We start from the raw sequence: 22,521 nt of genomic DNA, 5'->3' as shown, positions 1-22,521 counted from the left end.
ACATTCTATTATTAAAAACATGTAAGCTTTTTAAATAAAAATATTCTAATAATATGACAATCGACATTTGATGAATTTAATTTTTTTTATATGAATAATTATTTTATTCAATTGTATAATATAAACTATTTATATCACTAAAATAAATCTAAATTAACTTGTAATCGATCAATTTTATACTGACGTTGAAATTTTTAAGTTTACTAAATCCAGACTCCTAAAAATAACAGTTGCATTATGCGATGGGTTTCTTATATTCTACTAGATCATTACTCTATAAATACCTCTCAAATTCATATGACAAAGAACATATAGATATTACATATTCTTTAATTCACATTTCCTCCAAAAATGGCATCTTCAACTCTTCCCCTAGTATTCATCGTGAGAAGACAAAATCCAAAACTTCTTGTTCCATCAAAGCCCACACCACACGAACTCAAACAACTCTCAGACATAGATGACCAAGAAGGTCTTCGTTTTCAAGCTCCAGCGATCATGTTTTACAAAAACAACCCTTCAATGGAAGGGAAAGACCCTGTGAGTGTGATTAGAGAAGCACTAGCCAAAGCACTTGTGTTTTACTACCCATTTGCAGGGAGGCTTGTTGAAGGGCCTAATCGGAAACTCTCAGTGGATTGCACAGCCGAAGGTGTTCTGTTCATAGAGGCAGATGCAAATGTGGAGATCGACTGGCTTGGCGACACGATTGGGCCAGGGTGTCCATACTTGGAGGAGCTTCTGTATGATGTTCCTGGATCCGATGGAATTGTGGGTTGTCCTCTCTTGTTGATTCAGGTAATAATGTTTACTATAGAAAGAATTGTGCATTCTGTGTTTGATTTTAATTTGGGTGAATTAGATTAATAATCCCTATAGTTTAGAACTTGTGTTACTTTAATCCCTGATTTTTCGATTGTGACACATTATTTGTACTCACTAAATATAAAATTATGTAAAATTGATAAATTTTTTAGATATTTATTTATTTTTTTACCAAATTAATTTTTATTATGAGTTTGGATAATGATCATGTAAAATTAATTTTCAAAAATTAATCATGTAATTTTTATTAATTTTGATCAATTTTACATAATTTTTTATTTAGTGGATAGAAATAATATTTTAAAAATTAAAAATATTTTTTTAATATTTTTTTTGTTAAATTAGTTTATATTTTATTAAATTGATAATTTTGCCCTTAAAATTAAACAATGGTATCTTCAATTGTCTTTATTTGGAACAAGATTCAAAATTCAAGGTCAAATGTGTTACAATTGAAAAGTCAAAGACTAAAGTGACACAAGTCCCAAGTTATATAGACGGTTAGTGTAATTTGCTCTTTTAATTTTCTAGTTTTAATTTTTTATATATTTTTGTTTTTAATGAATATTTTTAAAATTTTAAGTAAGTTTTTTACTTTTTTAGATATACCTTAGTTAGATATATCTATAAAGTAAAATATTTATAAAAAAATATTTAAAAAAATTAAAATATACTGAATTTTAGTGATTTTTTCCCCCTGTTTTTGATATTTGGTGACTATCCACATAATTTATCCAAATTTTAAATGTGTGGCGACTGTGTTCTAACATGTGGTAATAAAATATACAGGTGACGCGTTTTAGTTGTGGTGGATTCACATTTGCAATACGTCTGAACCACACAATGAGCGACGGGTCTGGTCTTATGCAATTCCTAAACACAATCGCTGAGTTTGCCCAACAACCCCAAACCAAAATTACACCATCTGTCCCACCAATTTGGCAAAGGCACCTCCTCTCTGCAAGACAACCTCCCTCCATTACATGCCCACACCACGAATACGACCAAGCACTAGCCGGAGCCGCCACCACCACCACCACGGCCAACAAAACCACAACGATCAACCGCTCTTTCTTCTTTGGTGCCAAAGAAATCAGAGCCATTCGCAACCATCTTCCCCACCACCACCACAGCACAACAGCCACCACATTCGAACTACTCACCGCGTGTGTATGGCAATGTCGAACACGCGCACTCTGCCTAGCCCCAGACGAGACTGTTCGTGTCTCGTGCATAGTCAATGGCCGCGGCAATAAATACGGCCTCAACCTACCTCCTGGATACTATGGCAACGTGTTTACCTATCCCGCGGCGATGACAAAGGCAGGAATGTTATCTATGCTTCCATTGGGATATGCATTGGAGTTGGTAAAGAAGGCAAAGGCACAAGTGAGCGAAGAGTATTTCAGATCAGTGGCTGATCTTATGGTGATAAAGGGACGTCCTTTGTATTCCTTGGACGCGAATAAGGACTATATGGTTTCAGATACGACTCGGGCAGGGTTTGATAAGGTAGATTTCGGGTGGGGGATGCCGGTGTTTGGCGGTGTTCCTAGGGCGATATCTTTTATTAGCGCTTTTGCACGTTTTAGGGACATTAGAGGAGGAGAAGATGTGATTGTGGTACCGATGTCCTTGCCAGAGTCAGTCATGGATAGGTTTGAACAAGAGTTGAAGAAAATGATTCATAAACCCATTTCCATGCTCTAAAAATGTTCACAATCCCTTTCTTAGAAATAAATAAATAAACAAAAATTTAAGCGTTCAACCTTGATAAGTACTCTCCATGTATTGAGTATTATTTGTGTTATAATCTTCCCAGAATGTAGATCAATATGTAACTTATTTTTGGTTTGTGAAGAATCTAATTGCCTATGCTGCCCTTCTTCTTCTTCTTCTTCTTCTTCTTCTTCTTCTTCTTCTTCTTCTTCTTCTTCTTCTTCTTCTTCTTCTTCTTCTTCTTCTTTTTTTTTTTTTTTTTCAGTAGTCAAAAGTTTATTTTTTTGTGTTTTTTTTTGAAGGAAATTAGCGGCCAACTAATCTACAAATCTCGTCACGAGCATCACCATAATGCTTCACATTTTAGATATTAGTTTTGTTCATATTTTAATTACGATTTATATGCTTGACATTTTGTGGCCTGAGACTTTTTTTTATCACACGCACTAACCGTGATGGAAAATACATATAACTATGATCTTATTCCATTATTAATTATGGATTATTTAAGTTCAATCTCAAGTTTTATTGGTTATTAATCACACTTAAAATTCGTGATTTAAATGTTTATTATCACGGTCAAAATATGTGATACAATTATCTTTTAATGACGGTCAAAAAGTGTGATAAAAAATGACTCTTAACAATTGCACTCTCAAATATTGCACTTTAACAAAATAAAAAATCCATGATTAAATAACATACATCACACTTAAAATTCGTAATCTATTTATAATTTTGTAGTAGTGGGCCTCAGATGAATTATAAAAATGAGGTCCTATTACATATATTTCTTTTAATAAAAAGTTTATACATAAAATGACAAGCACCAACAAGTTTTTTATTTAAGTTTTCTTGACTAAGCCGGTGAAATTTCATTATCATTACTATAGATTAGTAAAAAATACCTGATTAAGTCAAAGAAACCCTAAATTCATTGAGGGTAGAAGGGGAAGAAAGACATATTAAGGGATGGAGAGATGGTAAAAATAAAGAAAAAGATGAGACATACATCAGTGAAATTTCATTGACTTAAGTCCAGTGAAATTTTAGACAAATTTCTCTTTGAAGAAAAATTCAGAGAAATTTCAAAAATACACAAAGAAAATTCAAAAAAATTTCTCTGACATGAAACACAATTCAAAATTTCCATAAATTTCATAAGCATATGTACTGAAATGCACAACCGTAAGCTTAAAAGGTCAATAAACCCACTTTCTCCCTCTACCATTTGATGTACCATTCAAAATTTGAAACCCAAGAGCAATGAACTTTTTGAATAGTAATAGAATTCAAAAGCACAGAGAAATTTCAACAAGTCCTCCAAATTCCTCCAGATCCGTGAGTTTATTGTTATTCATGATCACCTATTCTTTAGTCTTCTACATATAGATCAAAGAGCCAGCCTCATACTAACGGACGAGGATAATTTGTTGACTTTTTTAAACTATTATAAGAAGTTTTCAAACTTATCCTAAATTCTTATATTTGCCAAAAAAATATATAACATGTTATATAACCCTAATAAAATCTTATCTCTATAAATAAAGTTTTATATTTAACCCTAGCGGGGGTGTGGCAACTTGGTAAGACCTTAAGGTATAAATCTTGGGGTACCAAGTTTAACTCTCCACAGGGCCAGCCACCCAGATAATAGTATATATGGTCGATAGAGCATACCTTCCAGGCTTGAGTGAATCGTACCCAGTGTCAGGAGTGTGAGCTTGTATCCTCTCCTGTGTGTGAGTCTACGACTTACTACTATATGGTCAAGTAGCTTTGATGTGTAGAACCACCTGAGGATGATCTCTAACGGCTTGACTCTTTAGGGTCTAATCTTAGAAGTCACCCTTATGCGGTTAGGTCTTTTTTAAAGTTTTTATATTTGTCCAAAAATAACCAATACCATGCTAATAAATGGCGACTAAAAAAAAATAAAAAAATAAATAGCAATTAATGAGTGAAATTGTGAGCGAGATTTGTTCATACCAAATGACACACCCAAAAAAAAAAAAATCAGATCATTCCTCAAGGAAATTAAGCTTTTGTGCTATTTTTTTTTTTTTTGTTTATATCACATAGAAAAAAAAAATTTAATTCAATTTGATAGTTATTTAATTTATCACTTTATCACAAAAAAAACCTAAATGATTTATTTTTAAAAATATACTTACCATTCATCTTTTTAATTGTAAATGTGATCAATTGAATAAGATACGATTATCGGATTAACTTAATTTTTTAAATAATGCATACGATTGGTCCTACAAAAAAATTATTCAAATTATCGAAATAAAACCAGTGATACATTCGACAGATTTGAACAATACTTTCCAATCTTATTCATGGACTAGAAGAAAGGCCAACCTTTAATATTTTCTAAAAGAATTTGAAACCACAATGCATTTCACAATTTTTAGGTTTTTTTTTGGTAGTAAAAACACACATCAATAATTGAATGATATTAGGGGAATTAACAGGTCAGCTTACACTTGTAAGTTAATGATAAATTTTAAAAATTTTAATAATTAAAATTATATACTTTTTTTTTTATTAATAATTATTTTGAGAAAAAAACACTGACCTGTAAATGCGCCATGATATTATATTATATTTTGTCACCTGTCAATCATCTCACGTTCCAACTTTTCTTTACGGATGAATCGTACGTGGCCGTATTAACGTTAGGGCCCATTTACGTCAGACAATAATTCAGAACACATGATTCATACTGTATAATTCAAAAAAATATTTTAGTATGCTCAATTTAAATTTTTATTATATTTTAATGTGAATTTACTAGTAAGGACAATCTATATTAAATCATAATATATATATATATATATATATATTCATGGTATAACCCAATCCATTATTTCTACTTAAATCTGTACATTTTTTTTCTTAAGAGATCAAAGTTAGTTTGTCTTCTTCTTCTTATTTCTCATTCCAAAACTCCAATCCATTTTACCAAAACTCACCATTATCATTAAAATTATTGTTTTTTATTATTATGAAATCTTAAACTCTAGAAGAAAGTTTGAACAATCAAACAATGGAGGAAAGTGATAATCAAGATAATATTTTGATTGTGAAAATTGCGAAAGTAGAAGATTGAAAGAAGATTTTGATTGTGAAAATTGTGAAAGAAGAAGAAAATTGTGAAAATTGTGATAATCAAGCTATAATGCTATTTATATGATTGTGAAAATTAAAAGATTTAACATTATAACGGGACATGTGAAAAAATATATAAATAAATAATTATATTTTGATTTTTATATTAATGCTTACTTCCTCCTTGATGGGTTACTTCAAAATATTATCTTGATTATCACTTTTCTCCATTGTTTGATTGTTCAAACTTTCTTCTAGGATTTAGGGTTTCAAAATAATAAAAAACAATGATATTAATAATAATGGTGAGTTTCAGTAAGGTGGATTGGAGTTTTGGAGTGAGAAAGAAGAAGAAGAAGAAGACAAACTAACTTTGATCTCTTGGGGAAGAATATATAGAGATTTGAATAGAAATAATAGATTAGGATGTACCATAAGGAAAAAAAATTATTTTAGGGTTTAATATGGATTGTCCTTATTAGTAAATTCACATTAACATATAATAAAAATTAAAATTTAAAAATTTAAATTAGGCGTACTAAGATATTTTTTGGGTTCAAATAGAATGCCCCATACTATATGTGGCTCTATTAAGATTCGGGCCCATTTACATCAAACAATAATTCAGAACATCATCAGATAACAAAACTTCTATTTTTAATTTTTTTTTTTAAATCCGGAAAAAAATCTCATCAATCTAGTACAACGATATTATGAAATTTCAAAATAGAGAAACACCCTCCACAAAAACAACAATCCAAACTTTCATAGAAAAGAAGAAAATGCCCCCACAAGAAACAGAAATAAACCACCACACATGAAGAATTATGATAATGGAACTCACTCCAATCATGGTCTTGACTTTCAAGAGCAGTATTTGTCTTCTATCTTTTTGTTTAGAGAGTGTTTGGTTTGCCTTATTTTGATTTGCTTTCTCTAGTGGTTTTTTTTTTTTTTTTGGCCATTGATTTTTCGTTTGATTGGCTTTGTTTCATAACTCAACTTAGTTGAGGTATGACCTTTAAGCTGTGATATTTTTGTTGGAACAATCTTCTGTGTAAATAAAAATAAATTGAAACAACTTCAAACAAAATAAATAAAAACTTACAGAATTTATTTTGTCGAACCAAATAAAATTACAAGACCAAGTCGTCCTTAAGACAAATTCGCCTCGTTACGATACTTACAGTTGAGTGGCGTCTATCTCCCAGGATACAATGGCCCTGTTTGGTAGAGCTGTGGGAAAGTGCTTATAGCTTATGTCTAAATAGCTTATAGCTTATAACTATGAACATAAGCTGATTTCTGACTTATAAATTAAGCATCTCCAGCCCCACTCAAAGAATAAACTGATTTCTGACTTCCAAAAAGCTATAAGCTATAAGCTATAAGCTAAACCAAACACATCAAAATAGCTTAAATTAAGCTGAAAGCTGAAATAAGCTGCTTTTAAGTTCTGCCAAACAGGCACAATGATCTTCACAAACTATAGTAGTACTCCAAACAATTGGTTCGGTGAACCAAACCTATGTTCTAACTCTTTGAAATTTATTCCTAAACCTAATATATGAAAAATAAATGTAGCAGAGCAAAATCTGGACAGAAAAGGCAAAGAGCAGACTGATTTTCGGATCTCAAACAATGCTGGACAGTGCTGGTATATATAGAGCCGAACAGGTGCAAAAATTTGAACTGAACAGGTGTGTTTTGAATTGAACAGATATGAGTTTAAATTCAAACAGATTTGAAACTGTTTCAACAGATAAACTGCTAGACAGTTATACCCGGAACTGCTGGGCAGTTTCTGGAAGTTAAATAACTGAAAACCAGTTTAAATTTGTTGAGAAATTTCAGATAGAAGTTGTCTTAAATGTTGGACAAAAAATTAGAATTCAAATTTGAATTAAATTCTTGCAATATTATTTTGAAAAAATTCAAATGAATTTTGTCCAAAAAATTAATACAAGAACCGACCCGACCCACAACCCACACCCGCGCTTGGCACGGATGGTGGCGGCGTGCGTGCATGTGGTAATTTGGGCTAAGGTTCACTTTGTCTATAACTCCCCCCTTCTACAAACTTGGGGTGCCCCTTGGGGCCCAACCCAAGTATTGTAGGCTAGAGCTTATAAACTCAACAAAACTCTTTTCAAGTTTCAATGTGGGACAAGCCTCTCAAGGAAACCCACATTCAAAACTTAAATGTTCAATTCCACGAACCCAAAAACGACGTCATATTCCATTCACTCATAAATGGTTTTGACGAACCATCTTCACCGTGTGATTTGCCACACGGCAAGGAACACTTCACTTCTTCGGACCCGCCCCAAAAGACGTTCAGGGCCCACTCAATTTTGGGCTCAAAGTCGGCCCAAAATAAGCCTATATAAACCATTTTTTCTAACAATTTTTTTTTGTCTAGGGTTTTGGTGTTTTCTTGATGTAATTTGTTTGTACATCTTGCACTTTTATTTTATATCAATGAATCTTTATTTTACCAATAAAAAAACTAAAAATAAAAAAACTCATATTCAAATCTCCACCGAACTCATCTAAAACTCCATTGCTCTATAGCCTTTAACATGGAGTCTGAAGACGCCATATTGGCTGGTCAAAATAGAACATTGAGGTTGAACTGCTTGCCTAGGGTAAAACAAAAGCATTATCCAACGTTGGCCTTTGGACTATGAGAAGACCTGAAGTCAAATCTTAAAGTTTTAGATTCGAAAGTAGAGAAAGTAAGACGATAATGATCAGAGTGGTCAGGCAAACATCATATTAACTAGATCTAGAGGAAGATTAGAGGAAAAGAAGAGGGAGATCAGAGAAGCAAGAGAATTACCACTATTTCTCTCTCCCTATTAAGAAAATCTGACGAGAAAAACAAGAGGATTTTAGAGTTTAGAAAGAGGGGGTATTTCACTTTTATTAGTTGATTGAGAGATAAATGATAATCTATTTGATATAGAATAAATTCAAATGGTACTTTTTTGTTAAAATTTCACTACAACAAAAAAGGTCTATGGTGACGAAAACGCGTGACGAAAAAATATTTAGTCTCGAAATATGCATGTTTTAGTGATGAAAATAAGATTTTGCCTCCAATTATATTATTTTCAGAGACGAAAACCAAATTTCATCACCAAATGCTTAAAATCAAATAAAACAATAGGTGACGAAAATTTTATTCGTCTCTAAATTTTATTTTTCATCACAAAACAATTTCCCGCCCTTGGAAAATTTGGTGGAAGATTTGGCGCCATTTTGGAGACGAAATTTGTCGTCACCATTGTAAAAAATTTTAGAGAGGAAATAATTTCGTCTCCAAATGTATTATTTTTAGAGAGGAAAACCAAATTTCGTCACCAAATGTTTAAATCAATAAAAAATACAAGAAATCTAGGCTATTGTGACAAAATTTGGTGACGAAATTTTTTTTGTCTTAAAATTTAACCCAAAGATGACGATATAGTAATTTTGTCGTTTGTTTTAATTTTTCTCAAAAGTATAGGAGACGAAAACAAAATTTCGTGTGCGAAAATGAGGCGCCAATTTCATTTGCATTGGCGCGAATTATTTTAGCTCATTGGAGACAAACATTTTTGTCACAAAATATAATTTTTTTTGTGACTAACGTAATTCGTCGCCAATAAATTCCATACCTATTAAACGATGTCATTGCATATTTCCATTTATTAGGTGACAAATATATTTTTGTCTGCGACGGATAAGTTATGGAAGACGAAAATATTTCGTCACCAATAAACACTCCATCATGCAGACAATGTCATTTCATCTTTCTATTAAATAGGTGACAAATATATTTTTGTTTCAGATGAATAAGTTGTGGGAGACGAAAATATTTCGTCACTAATAAATTCTAATTGATTGCGTGACGAATATATTTTTCATCTTATAAGGTTAAGTTGTGGAAGATAAAAATATTTCATCACCAATAATAAATTCTTTGTTCTGGTATTGAAGGATACAAAAATATTTTATCACCAATCATTTTTCTTTATTAAAATGTCGTGGTTTTGTGTTTCAAAGTATTGGAACTGTGACCCCAAGAGATACACTCTGATGCTTATCACTCATTTTCATGTACAAGGACCTTGAAGTCGTGACCCAAGAAAACACTTTCTACAAACCCTCATTTCTCTCTCGCACTTGAGTCTACTAAAGTCGTGACTCAAGAAGACACTCTGTAAATCACTTCTTCTATTTCGCGCTAAAGCCTATCTCTTCTGTCTCACACTTAAGCCCTTCGTGTATGCCAACATTGAAGCTATTATCCAAGAAGGCACCCTATGCAAACCCACTATTCTTTCTCACAGTGAAGGCCCCTCCTGCACGCAAGCACTTTTTCTCATTGTCTGAACCAACTCTACCCTTTCTGTCTAGAACACCCATTTCAGAAAAATCGAAGGTCAAAACCTCTCTCCAACAAAAAAAAAAAAAAGATAATTAATGTAGCTATTTTTTTTTTGTGAGAAAAAATACAGAGAAACAAATAATAAAAAATTTGTAATTTTCAAAATTAATAGAAAACATTACCTTGTTTAGTATGGAGTTTTCAATAATTAATTTTTAAAATTTGGTGATAAAATTTATTTTCGTTTTAGAATGTAACCCAAACATGACCAAATATTACTTTTGTTGTTTCTTTTAATTGTTTTCAAAACTATAGGAGACGAAAAAATAAATTTGTCAGAAAAAAAAAGAGGCACCAATTTTTTTTCTTGTTGGCATCAATTATTTTAGCTCATTGGAAACGAACATTTTTGTCACAAAATTTAAAGTTTTTTGCGACAAAAGGAATTCGTCACCAATAAATTCCAAACTTATTAGACGATGTCGTTTCATTTTTTTATTTATTTGGTGACAAATATATTTTTTGTCTAGGAAGGATAAGTTATGGAAGACGAAAATATTTTATCACCAATAAACCCTTCATGCTCATTTTATCTTTCTGTTAATTAGGCGACAAATATATTTTTGTCTCGGAAGGATATGTTTTGGGAGACGAAAATATTTCGTTACTAATAAATTCTCCATGTGTCGTGTTGCATTTTGATTGATTGTGCGACAAATATATTTTCGTCTCATAAGGTTAAGTTGAAGGAGACGAAAATATTTCATCACCAATAAATTCTCCATCTCCACACAACATTGTTTTTGTATTTTTGTTGATTAGGCAACGAACATATGAGTTTGAGATGAAAATATTTTCTCACTAATTATTTCTCTTTATTAAAATGTCGTCAGAAACTAAGAGACACTCTTACCTTAATCACTTACTTTCACACACACACAAATACTAAAGTCGTGACTCGAAAAGACACCCTCTACAAATATCCTCATTTCTCTCTCGCACTTGAGTCTTCTCTCTCACAAGTATTGAAGCTGTGACTCGAGAAAACAATCTCTATAAACCATCTCTTCTATTTCGCACTGAAGTTCTCTATTCTCTCTCACATTTAAGCCATTTGTGCATGCAAACATTGTTATCCAAGAAGACATTTTGTGCAAAGCTACTATTCTTTCTCACAGTAAACCCCTCTCCACAAAAAGAAAAAAATAATAATAATAATTAAACAAGGAAACAAAATACAAGAAATCTAGGCTATTGTGACAAAATTTGGTGACTTAAAATTTAACCCAAAGATGACAAAATATTAATTTTGTCGTTTGTTTTAATTTTTCTCAAACGTATAGGAGATGAAAAAAAATTCCGTCTGCAAAATTCAGGCGTCAATTTCATTTGCATTGGCGCAAATTATTTTAGTTCATTGGAGACGAACATTTTTGTCACAAAATATATATATTTTTTGCGACGAACGTAATTTGTCACCAATAAATTCCCTACCTATTAAACAATGTCGTTGTATATTTCCATTTATTAGGCGACAAATATATTTTTGTCTAGGAATGATAAGTTATGGAAGACGAAAATATTTCATCACCAATAAACACTCCATCATGCAAACGATGCCGTTTCATCTTTCTATTAAATGGGCGACAAATATATTTTTGTCTTGGAAGAATAAGTTGTGGGAGATGAAAATATTTCGTCACTAATAAATTCTGATTGATTGCGCGATGAATATATTTTTCGTCTCATAAGGTTATATTGTGGAAGACAAAAATATTTCGTCACCAATAATAAATTCTTTGTTCTTGTATTTAAGGAGACAAAAATATTTTATCACTAATTATTTCTCTTTATTAAAATGCTATGGTTTTGTGTTTCAGAGCACTGAAACCGTCACCCCAAGAGACACACTCTGACCTTTATCACTCATTTTCATGTGCACGGACACTCAAGTCGCGACCCAAGAAGACACTTCCTAGAAACTCGCATTTCTCTCTCACACTTGAGCTTACTCCTCTCTCACAAGTATTGAAGTTGTGAAGCAAGAAGATACTCTGTAAACCATTTCTTTTATTTTTGCACCAAAGCCCCTCTCATATGTCTCACACTTAAGCCCTTCATGCATGCCAGTATTGAAGCTATTATCCAAGAAGGCACCCTATGCAAAACCGACTATTCTTTCTCATAGTGAAGGCGCCCCTTGCATAAGCACTTTTCTCATTGTCTGAACCAATTCCACCCTTTCCGTCTAGAAGACTCATTTTAGAAAAATCGCAGGTCAAAACCCCTCTCCACACAAAAAAAAAAAAAAAAAAAATTTGTGAGAAAAAAAACAGAGGAAAAATTAATAATAATTTTTTATTTTTCAAAATTAATAGAAAACATTACCTTGTTTAGTATGGAGTTTTCAATAATTAATTTTTAATTTTTAATCTATATTTTTTTAGTGAACATTTTTTAATATTATAAATTTTTTTTTTTACTTTTTAAATCCCTTTAATTTAGATGAGGGCAAATTGCAGCAATTGTCCCAGTACTTTGGTCCTTGTGTCATATAAATGGTATGTGCCATATCTATATCTATCTATCTATCTATCTATATGTCTATATCTATCTATCTATCTATCTATCTATCTATCTATCTATCTATCTATCTATCTATCCAATATATTAAGCAAAATGAGGTTTTTAACCCCAAGCCATGCGGGAGCTCCAATCTCCCAATCTAAATTTCCTGATTTTTTTTATTTAAAAAAAAAACCTTAGCATTTATTAACTTCTCTCAACCCCCAAGTCTTACCCTCATAATAACTCTTTAATGCATTAAGAACAAACATAAAAAATTCTTTGAAATCCAACACATGAATTCCTTGAAAAGTCTCAACACATATGATTATTATCCCTCATAATAGCACTTTCATGCATTAAGAACAAGCATAAAAAAATTTATTTGAAAAGTCCAACACATATGATTATTATCAAAATATTAAACTTTAATATAATATAAAAAAGGAAACAAAGAAGACATTTAAAAAAAAAGAAAAAAAAAAGAAGACATTTAAAAATCGCAATTCACATATATAGATAATTGTAAACACAATCTGTGCATAGCACGGGTGATATGCTAGTCTATACTATATATTAAGCAAAAGGGGGTTTTAACCCCCAAGGCTTGTGGGAGCTCCAATATCCCAATCCTAATTTTCTAATTTTTTGATTTAAAAAAAAAAAAACCTCAGCATTTATTAATTTCTTCCAATCCCCATACCTTTTGGGAGATTTGTTCAAAACCCCCTCATAATTAAACTTTAATGCATTAAAAACTAGCATAAACAAAATTTCTTGAAAATTTCAACACATCTATCTATCTATATTATATTATCTATATCTATATCTATCTATCTATCTATATCTATACTATATATTAAGCAAAAAGGGGTTTTTAACCCCCAAGGCCTGTGGGAGTTTCAATATCCGAATCTGAATTTTTTATATTTTTTATTAAAAAAAGAAAAACTCAACATTTATTGATTTAGTCAAAATCCCCTGATCAACATTTATTAACTTTTTTCAATCCACATGTTTTTCCACATGCCTGCATTTATTGATACAATCCCCTGATCAGCATTTGAAATCCCCTCATACAAATAATTATAAATACAATCCGTGTATAGTTACTGCAGTACCCTTTTTAACTTCTCTCATACACTATGCTTAGTGATAAGATTGCTAAATTATTTTTATAAAAAATCTTAAAAAACATAATTTATATATTAAAAAAAAATCTAATACAAATATAAATATTTATAATTATTCCGTGTTAAGCAAAATGGGGTTTTTAACTCCCAAGGTCTGTGGGAGCTTCAATATTCCAATCTGAATTTTCTAAATTTTTTATTTTTTATTTAAAAGAAAAACTCAACATTTATTGATTTGATCAAAATCCTCTGATCAGCATATATTAACTTTTTTCAATCCACATGTCTTTTCACATGCCTGCATTTATTGATTTGGTCAAAATCTCCTGATCAGCATTTAAAATCCTCTCATACAAATAATTATAGATACAATTCGTGTATAGTTACTGCAGTACCCTTTTCAACTTCTCACGTATATTATGGTTAGTGATCAAATTGTTAAATTATTTTTATAAAAAATATTAAAAAACATAATTTATATATTAAAAAAATCTAAAACAAATATAAATATCTATAATTATCCCGTGCATAGCACGGGTGATGGGCTAGTATTATATAAGGAAAATGGAGTTTTTAACTTACAAGCCTTGTGGGAGCTCCAATATCTCAATCTTAATTTTTTAAAATTTTGATTTAAAAAAAAAAAGAACTCAACATTTATTGACTTCTCCCAAGTCACTTTTTGACTTCTCTCATACCTACTCCTACACCCTTTTCAGCTAGTGATGGGATTGTTAAATTATTTTTATAAAAAATAATTTGTATATTAAAAAATATATCTAAAACAAATATAAATTCTTATTAAATCTATATCTATACTATATATTAAGCAAAAAGGGGTTTTTAACCCCAAGTCTTGTGAGAGCTCCAATCTCCCAATCTAAATTTCTTGATTTTTTGATTTAAAAAAAAAACTTAACATTTATTAATTTCTCCCAACCCCCAAGTCTTACCATCATAATAACACTTTAATGCATTAAGAATAAGCATAAAAAAAATTATTTGAAATCCAACACATGAATTCCTTGAAAAGTCTCAGCACATATGATTATTATCCCTCATAATAACACTTTAATGCATTAAAAACAAGTATAAAAAAAATTTCTTAAAAAGTCCAATACATATGATTATTATCAAAATATTAAACTTTAATATAATATAATAATAAAAAAAGACATTTAATTCCTTAAAAAGTCTAACACATATGATTATTATCAAAATATTAAACTTTAATATAATATAAAAAAGAAAAAAAAGAAGACATTTAAAAAAAAGACACTTAAAAATCACAATTCACATATATAGATAATTGTAAGAAAAAGAAGAAGAAGAAGATAATTAATGTAGCTATTTTTTTTTTTGTGAGAAAAAAAAAACAGAGGAAAAATTAATAATAATTTTTTAATTTTCAAGTTAATAGAAAACATTACCTTGTTTAGTATGGAGTTTTTAATAATTAATTTTTAATTTTTAATCTATATTTTTTTAGTAAACATTTTTTAATATTATAATATTTTGTTCTTTTTTTTTTAACTTTTTAAATCCCTTTAATTTAGATGAGAGCAAATTGTAGCAGTTGTCCCGGTACTTTGGTCCTTGTGTCATATAAATGGTATGTGCCATATCTATATCGATCTATCTATCTATCTATCGATCTATATCTATTTATCTATCTATCGATCTATATCTATCTATCTATCTATCTATCGATCTATATCTATCTATCTATCTATCTATATATCCTGGGTCGCCAACCAATTTTATACTCTTATCAATGTGAATGTTAACATGTCAATATAATATATTCATATTGTCAACAGGCTGGGCCGGGCCCGCGCCCGTGCCGCCCATGGGCCGTGGGCGAGTTTCGGGTAGCCACGAGACACGGGCTAATTTTACACTCCTATCAATGTGAATGTTAATATGTCAATGTGAATATTCACATTGTCAACAGGCCGGACCCGCCCCCGGCCGCAGGGGGGGCTTTTGGCCGCCCATGGGCCGCGGGCCAATTTTATACTCTTATCAATGTGAATGCTAACATGTCAATGTGAATATTCACATTGTCAATGGGCCGGACCAGGCCCGCCCCTGGCCGCCCATGGGCCGCGGGCGGGTTTTTGCGCCGCCACGGGACGCGGGCCAATTTTACACTCTTATTAATGTGAATGTTAATATGTCAATGTGAATATTCACATTGTCAACGGGCGGGGTCGGGCCCGTCCTGGGTCGCCGACCAATTTTATACTCTTATCAATGTGAATGTTAATATGTCAATGTGAATATTCACATTGTCAACAGGCCGGGCCGGGCCCGGGCCCGCGCCTGCGCCGCCCATGGGCCGTGGGTGAGTTTCAGGCAGCCACGAGACATGGGCTAATTTTACACTCATATCAATGTGAATGTTAACATGTCAATGTGAATAATCACATTGTTAACAGGTCGGGCCCGCCCCCGGCCACGGGCGGGTTTTTGCGCTGCCACGGGCCGCGGGCCAATTTTACACTCTTATTAATGTGAATGTTAACATGTCAATGTGAATATTCACATTGTCAACGGACCGGGCTCGCCCCGGCTCGCGGCGCGGGTTTCGGGCCGCCCACGTGCCAATTTTACATTCCTACCAATGTGAATTTTAAAATATGAATGTTCACATCATAAAATTGCTAACCATTCAAAAAATATTTATAAGGGTATCAAAATTAAATATAAGGGCATAAGTGTCCAAGAAAATAGTGTAAATCAATAAAAATGATTTTATGGAATAAAACTATACATACATGAGACTAAATGGGTTAAAAAATTCTTTCATGGACTTTTTGAGTTAAAACACTTCTAAATGGGATTTATCAATAAAAATTCCTAAAAAAAATTCTTTGAAATCCAACACATATGAATTATTTGAAAAGTCCTAACAGGTACGATTATTTTCCCTCATAATAACACTTTAATGCATTAAGAACAAGTATAAAAAAATTTCTTAAAAAGTCCAACACATATGATGATTATCAAAATATTAAACTTTAATATAATATAATAAAAAAAAGACATTTAATTTCTTGAAAAGTTCAACACATATGATTATTATCAAAATATTAAACTTTAATATAATATAAAAAAAGGAAAAAAATAAGACATTTACAAAAAAAAATATTTAAAAAGCACAATTCACATATATAGATAATTGTAAATACAATCCGTGCATAACACGGGTGATATGCTAAATCCAACACATATGAATTCCTTGAAAAGTCCCAACACATATGTTGAATATCCCTCATAATAATACTTTAATACATTAAGAACAAGTATAAAAAAAAATTCTTGAAAAGTCCAACACATATGATTTTTATCAAAATATTAAACTTTAATATAATATAATATAAAATAAAATAAAAAAGGCATTTAATTCCTTGAAAAGTCCAACATATATGATTATTATCAAAATATTAAACTTTAATATAATATAAAAAAGAAAAAAAAGAAGACATTTAAAATAAAAAAATATTTAAAAATCACAATTCACATATATAAATAATTGTAAACACAATCCGTGCATAGCACGGGTGATATGCTAATATCCAAGAAATTAGAAAGGTGATTTAACCATATTATATTAAACCTGACTTAATGAAATATTAAAAAAAAAAAGATTAGGTGAAATAAAACACTATAAAATAAATGAAATATTAAAAAAAAAAGGTTAGGTGAAATAAAACACTATAAAATAAAATTTATAAAAAAAATGAGCATAATAAAATTTATTATTGATAATTATTTTTCAAATTATACACTGTATAAAAATTTCCCCAAGTTTTTTTAACCAGCTTCGACTCGTCAACGCACACAGCGACCCATCCTTGTCCATCACGACCACAGCCTAAAACCCTTTCCCCTCTCTCTCCCTAAAGCCCTCCTCTCCTCCCAAATTAGGGCTTTTCCTGCCTTTCACTCTCTTCTCTACTGAAAGAGAGAGAGAGAGAGAGCATTCTCTGATTTTGGTTCTAGGGTTTCATCATTCAATTCAACAATGGTGTCCCCTAAGCTACTCCTTTCCACCATCGAGTCTTCCCTCCTCGGCCCAACCTCTCCTTCTCCCTCTCAAAGGATCGAGCTCAAGCACGCCATTCGCCACTCTCTCCCCTCTCTCCAATCCCTCCTCTCTTACCCTGTATACCTCTCTCTCTCTCTAAGTATCACTAAGCTTTGGTGAAATTATGATGTTTAATCCCACCTGAATTTTGTTATTTGATTATTGTGAATGATCTTTGTGAAGTTGAAATACTCAATTTGTTTTCTTTTTGGCAGCCTCCGAAACAGTCAGACCGTGCTCAAGTCCAGTCCAGAGAAGTCAGGCTTCCGGATTCTTCCCCAATTTCACTTGATGAGCAGGATGTTCAGATTGTCAGTATTGGTTTTATTTATTTTTTTGTTGGGTGGTTGTTGTTATGATTGCATTTTTAATCAAGCTATTACAGTTAATTGTTGTTGTTTTTTTTTAATTTGGTTGCACGAATTGAACTATTTCATTTTGAATGGATTAATTCAAAATCTCGGAATTTACGAATGAGTTAATTTGAATTGGTTGTGGAACAAATTTTAAATCATCGAATTTAGGAACCCATTTAATTATCTAACTTGTGAAGTGGTAAAATTCACATTTTTAGGACAGTTGAATGTGCCCAGGCCCCGAGATGTATTAGAGAGAGAGGAATCCTAAATCTAGGGAATATAAGAGTTAGAGCTCTGAAACTAAAAACCGTAATGATAAAAAAAACTATTCACTAAAAGCCCACCTACCTATTCATAGACATAGGGCAGCTCATACAACAATACCAGCAACTAACTCTCAACCACAATACAAACCACATCACTCATTGTCCCAGAGGGAAAATGTGTATGATGGTGATTTGTCGGTCAGAAAAGTCATTGGACAAGGCCAAATGGCGAGAGACATATTGCTGACTGTCAAGTCAGTTGCTTTATTATCTTATGATTGCTGATAGCTCGATATATTTTGCATGAAATGGTTTTGCCTTGCTGTGTGTAATTCTTTGGTTGGGTCATTTCTGTTATACTTCATTTGGTTACTAAAAGAATGTAGAAAAACAGGATGAATTATAGAATTTTACATACGAGGACTTTTTATGCGCTAGGCTTTGGGCTTCACCAATCACCATATGATTTTTGTGTCATATTTACAAAAAATGTCAAAACTCAAGGCGTGTGTTCTAAACATAGGTAGTTTATGTATTTTCAATTAGTCGGCATTGAAATTGCCACCAAATAATAATTGTTTTCTCTTTTAATTTTCATTGCGAATGATCATTCTTTGAGTATTTTGTTCTTCATTATCATTATTTACGCTGAAGTGTTCTGGGGTGGTTTGGGGGATGAAAATGGCTAAAAAATCCCAAAAGCCAAAACGTTTGGGGACGTTTGGGGTGCATCAAAAAAACAAATGTACATTTGCATTTTTTCCATAGATCTAAAACAAGGGTAAAATGAAAAATTTAGGCAAAAAGCCAAAATATCACATCAGCCTTCCATGTTTTCCCATACAACTGAAATAAAAATCCATTCCAAAGCACATTAATCTTTTTCCACCTCACAAAAAAACCAGAATTTTAAAAAGCTACCCAAAAAGCTAATCCCAAACATAAGCATTCTGTTTCTAGTCCTTGTACATAGGGTGGTTGCATCCAAGCATAAAAGTGAAGCCACGTGAGAAAACAAATTAATATACCTTAATGATTATCAATGTTCTAATTATCAATGTTCTTCTATTTTCAAATTTTCTTTGCATAGACTATAACCCTTGTTGTTTGGCTCAAAGAGAAAAGAGTTACCCTTTATGAAGTTGATTAAACCTTACCCTCTAGTGTTACTGCAACAAAAAAACAACAAAACTAAAGGGCTTTTTTTAATAGTTGTTTTGAAGGATTCAAGTGAAGAAAATGTTTAGGTTGTCTCTCCTTTTATAATTGTTTGGAGAGACAAAGTTTTATTTTAATGATGCATATAAACCACACTAGATGTACAAATTTCATGTTGGCTTTTTGCCAAACCAGGAAATTGTAAAGGTTGAGAGAGGAAGACAATAAGTAGACCATGATTTTGTGTTCACTGGCTGCCCAACTGCATAACGACAGCAACCTGTATTCAGTGAGTGAGTCAGTAACTAGTATTAGATTAGAGAGTAGTATAGTATAGTGTAACTTACCCTAAAACTTTTCTCCATAGTCACAGATCCATACCCACCATAGCTTCCCACCTGCCCTACAGCTACCATTCCAGGTGATGAAGATGAAGATGACAATGGAACCACTGCAAAATCACACACACCACCAAACTAATATTAAAAATAAAAAATTAAAAAAAATTAAAAATATCAAATTACATTTTTTTTCCGGGTGTCAAAATTAGTGGGTTAGTTAATTAGTTAGTAGTAAGTTAAATTACTACTTATAAACATTCGATGATTCACCATAAATTCAAACTCAGAATCTCTCCCAATTTATTTCTTAGAAATCAAGGAGCATAATCACTTGAATGTTTGAAAAAAAAAAAATGAAACCCAAGGATCTCAACTACTTGACCTAAACTTAAGTTCTTCATAAAACTATCAATTGATCCATATCAAAAATAGAAAAATAGTTTAGTCTTTAGCATAATTTGAACAAAGTGACAAATGTAAAGCAATAAATATATACATATTGTAAGTACATCTACAAAAGCATTTTGTTTATGCCCATTATTCAATATTCTACCTAAGTATGTAATGTGATAGGGGATGGGTAGTGGCAGAAGAAAGATCGGTCTTTAGGTCTGATGTGTGGGGATAGTTTCTTCGTTCTTCGGTACCTTATTTTTTCTTTTGTTCACATCCCTAGTTATTTTCTTGTTTACTTTAGGCCTTGAGTGTGGGTTTTTAATGGGGTTGATGCTGGATGTCTTACCTGTGGCTCCTTTTGGTTACATACTAGTATATATGTTGAGCAACAGTGGACTTGCTTCTTGTGAGTTAGAATATCTGCAAGGAGACATCAAATGGACCGGAATCTCAATTGAAGGGATGTTCATCCATCATTCATTTCGTGCTGGATTCCATTACCTTCAGGAAGGCTCCTAATATGCTTTACTGTGACATTTCTTCCTTTCAGCCAATGGAAATTTATGTTGATAACGAGGCGAAATTGACCCTTCATGGTCTTGTACAGGTATTGCTTTGGAAGTTTGGTTTTTGGTCTTTGCCTTATTTTTAACCATTATCTTACCTCTCAATTTTAGGTGTTCCTCTTTTGTTAGGTTTTTCCCTTTTCTGACATCTACGGTCGTTAGTTCTTCCTTAACTTCATCTCTGTTAAGATGCTGAGCATTTTTTACTTCCATCCGGTCAGGCTGAGGATCTCTTTCACTGTTTTTTGATTTTCTTAGTGCTCCACCCAAGGTGATACTCTTCTTTGACTCTAGTAATTTCGCTATCAGTAGCCATTGTCTTGGAGCTCATTTTCCCCAATCAATGGTTTTGTCAAACGTTTAACTATTCTGTATTTTTTTATATTTATTTTGTGCAATTGTGGAAAGTGTTTGCCTTTTGAGCTTCTCATGTGGCATTGTGCTTGAGTTTATTTGATTATATTTCTGTTGTTACTAATGCAGGTAATATTATCGCCAGATGCAGATCCACCAGTTGTCAGAATAATGGATTGCAAGTACGACATGCACTCACAAACATTCTTCGGCTTTCTTTTTTTAATGGTGGATGCACTTTGATACTTCGATAAAATCCTACTTTGAGATCACGTTGATATTAATTTCTTGATGGATACATATTACATTCTACTAATATGGGACTAATCTTCAGAAAATTTCATGGTGCATATTTTATGAAGATTTATGTGATCTTCACATTATTATTGCAATTGACTAATTTACTTTAGGCTACTATTTTGGACAATTGCTTATAGTTAAGGGCATTGAAAAACAAACATTAAATTTAAGGCTTGGGGGTGAGACAATGGTTGAAAATATAGATGTCGAAGTTGATGTTCTATCCCTTACCTATATTTTCTATGTTGCTTATCTGTCTTGTGAATGGTTAGACTTGATGGACTAGTTATTGTTGGATTTTTGGTGGAATTGAACAAGTTATAACTTTTGGATATTTTGTGGATATTTCACTATTTTATTATATTAGGATGAAATTATTTGTAATGATGAATGGATATCTTCATTTTGTTAATTCGTAAATATGTTGATAACAAGTTAGGTTAAGTTGTGATGGAATTGTTATATTCAACAGGTTTCAACATGAACAGTGTCATATTTGTTGAATTAAAATTTAGATTTTGATAAAATAGGTATATAATGTGGAAAAAAATATTATGGAATTATTGACAAAATTTTTCATCCCTAAAGAAGGTTTTTTTGTCTCTTATTTAGCTTAGGTGGATGATTAATTTTGTCATGAATTCTTTATTTCGTCGCTAAATGAATGTCATGACAAAAAATATTGTCACATTTTGTCACTATTACCCTCAATGTGTGACGAATTTTTTTTGACATTATTTCATTATTTTTAATGATGAATTTGTTTTTGTCTCTATTGGTAGCTTCTTTGACAAAAAAATTTTCGTCTTCGTTTATATTAAACGTGACAAAATTATTTTGTCTCCATTTCTTACATTTATGACAAAATACTTTTGTCTCTAATTTCTCCTTTAATGACAAAATATTTTGTCGCTAATTACTTCCAAGTATGTTCCTAACAGAGTGTATTGGAGA

The 22,521-nt window shown here is 31.7% G+C and overlaps 2 protein-coding genes across 4 annotated transcripts; both read left to right on the top strand.

Moving 5' to 3' along the window:
* Nucleotides 1–287: 287 nt before the first annotated feature.
* On the top strand, nt 288–2,716 carry LOC114323378 (alcohol acyltransferase 16). Its single transcript, XM_082901796.1, has 2 exons — nt 288–798; nt 1,615–2,716. The coding sequence occupies exons 1-2, from the start codon at nt 352–354 to the stop codon at nt 2,533–2,535; spliced, it is 1,368 nt and encodes a 455-aa protein (XP_082757922.1). The 5' UTR covers nt 288–351; the 3' UTR covers nt 2,536–2,716.
* A 14,540-nt stretch (nt 2,717–17,256) lies between these two features.
* On the top strand, nt 17,257–21,801 carry LOC114323385 (nuclear pore complex protein NUP205-like). Of its 3 annotated transcripts, none has more exons than XR_014349888.1 (5): nt 17,257–17,905; nt 18,043–18,138; nt 20,721–20,954; nt 21,043–21,184; nt 21,397–21,801. XR_014349888.1 is itself a non-coding variant. In XM_028270971.2 (5 exons), the coding sequence occupies exons 1-4, from the start codon at nt 17,765–17,767 to the stop codon at nt 21,073–21,075; spliced, it is 327 nt and encodes a 108-aa protein (XP_028126772.2). In that variant the 5' UTR covers nt 17,566–17,764; the 3' UTR covers nt 21,076–21,184; nt 21,397–21,801. The 3 variants fall into 3 exon arrangements, 2 of the variants coding, with proteins under 2 accessions (XP_028126771.2, XP_028126772.2); XM_028270971.2 differs by having other exon boundaries at nt 17,566–17,905; nt 20,898–20,954; XM_028270970.2 differs by lacking the exons at nt 20,721–20,954; nt 21,043–21,184 and having other exon boundaries at nt 17,565–17,905.
* The last annotated feature ends 720 nt before the right edge of the window (nt 21,802–22,521 follow it).

The sequence above is a fragment of the Camellia sinensis genome, chromosome 13 (assembly GCF_055761805.1).
Source record: "Camellia sinensis isolate YWXY chromosome 13, ASM5576180v1, whole genome shotgun sequence".
In the NCBI taxonomy this organism is placed as follows: domain Eukaryota; kingdom Viridiplantae; phylum Streptophyta; class Magnoliopsida; order Ericales; family Theaceae; genus Camellia; species Camellia sinensis.
Note: the sequence above shows the minus strand (reverse complement) of the source record. Positions and strands in the feature narration are given on the sequence as shown.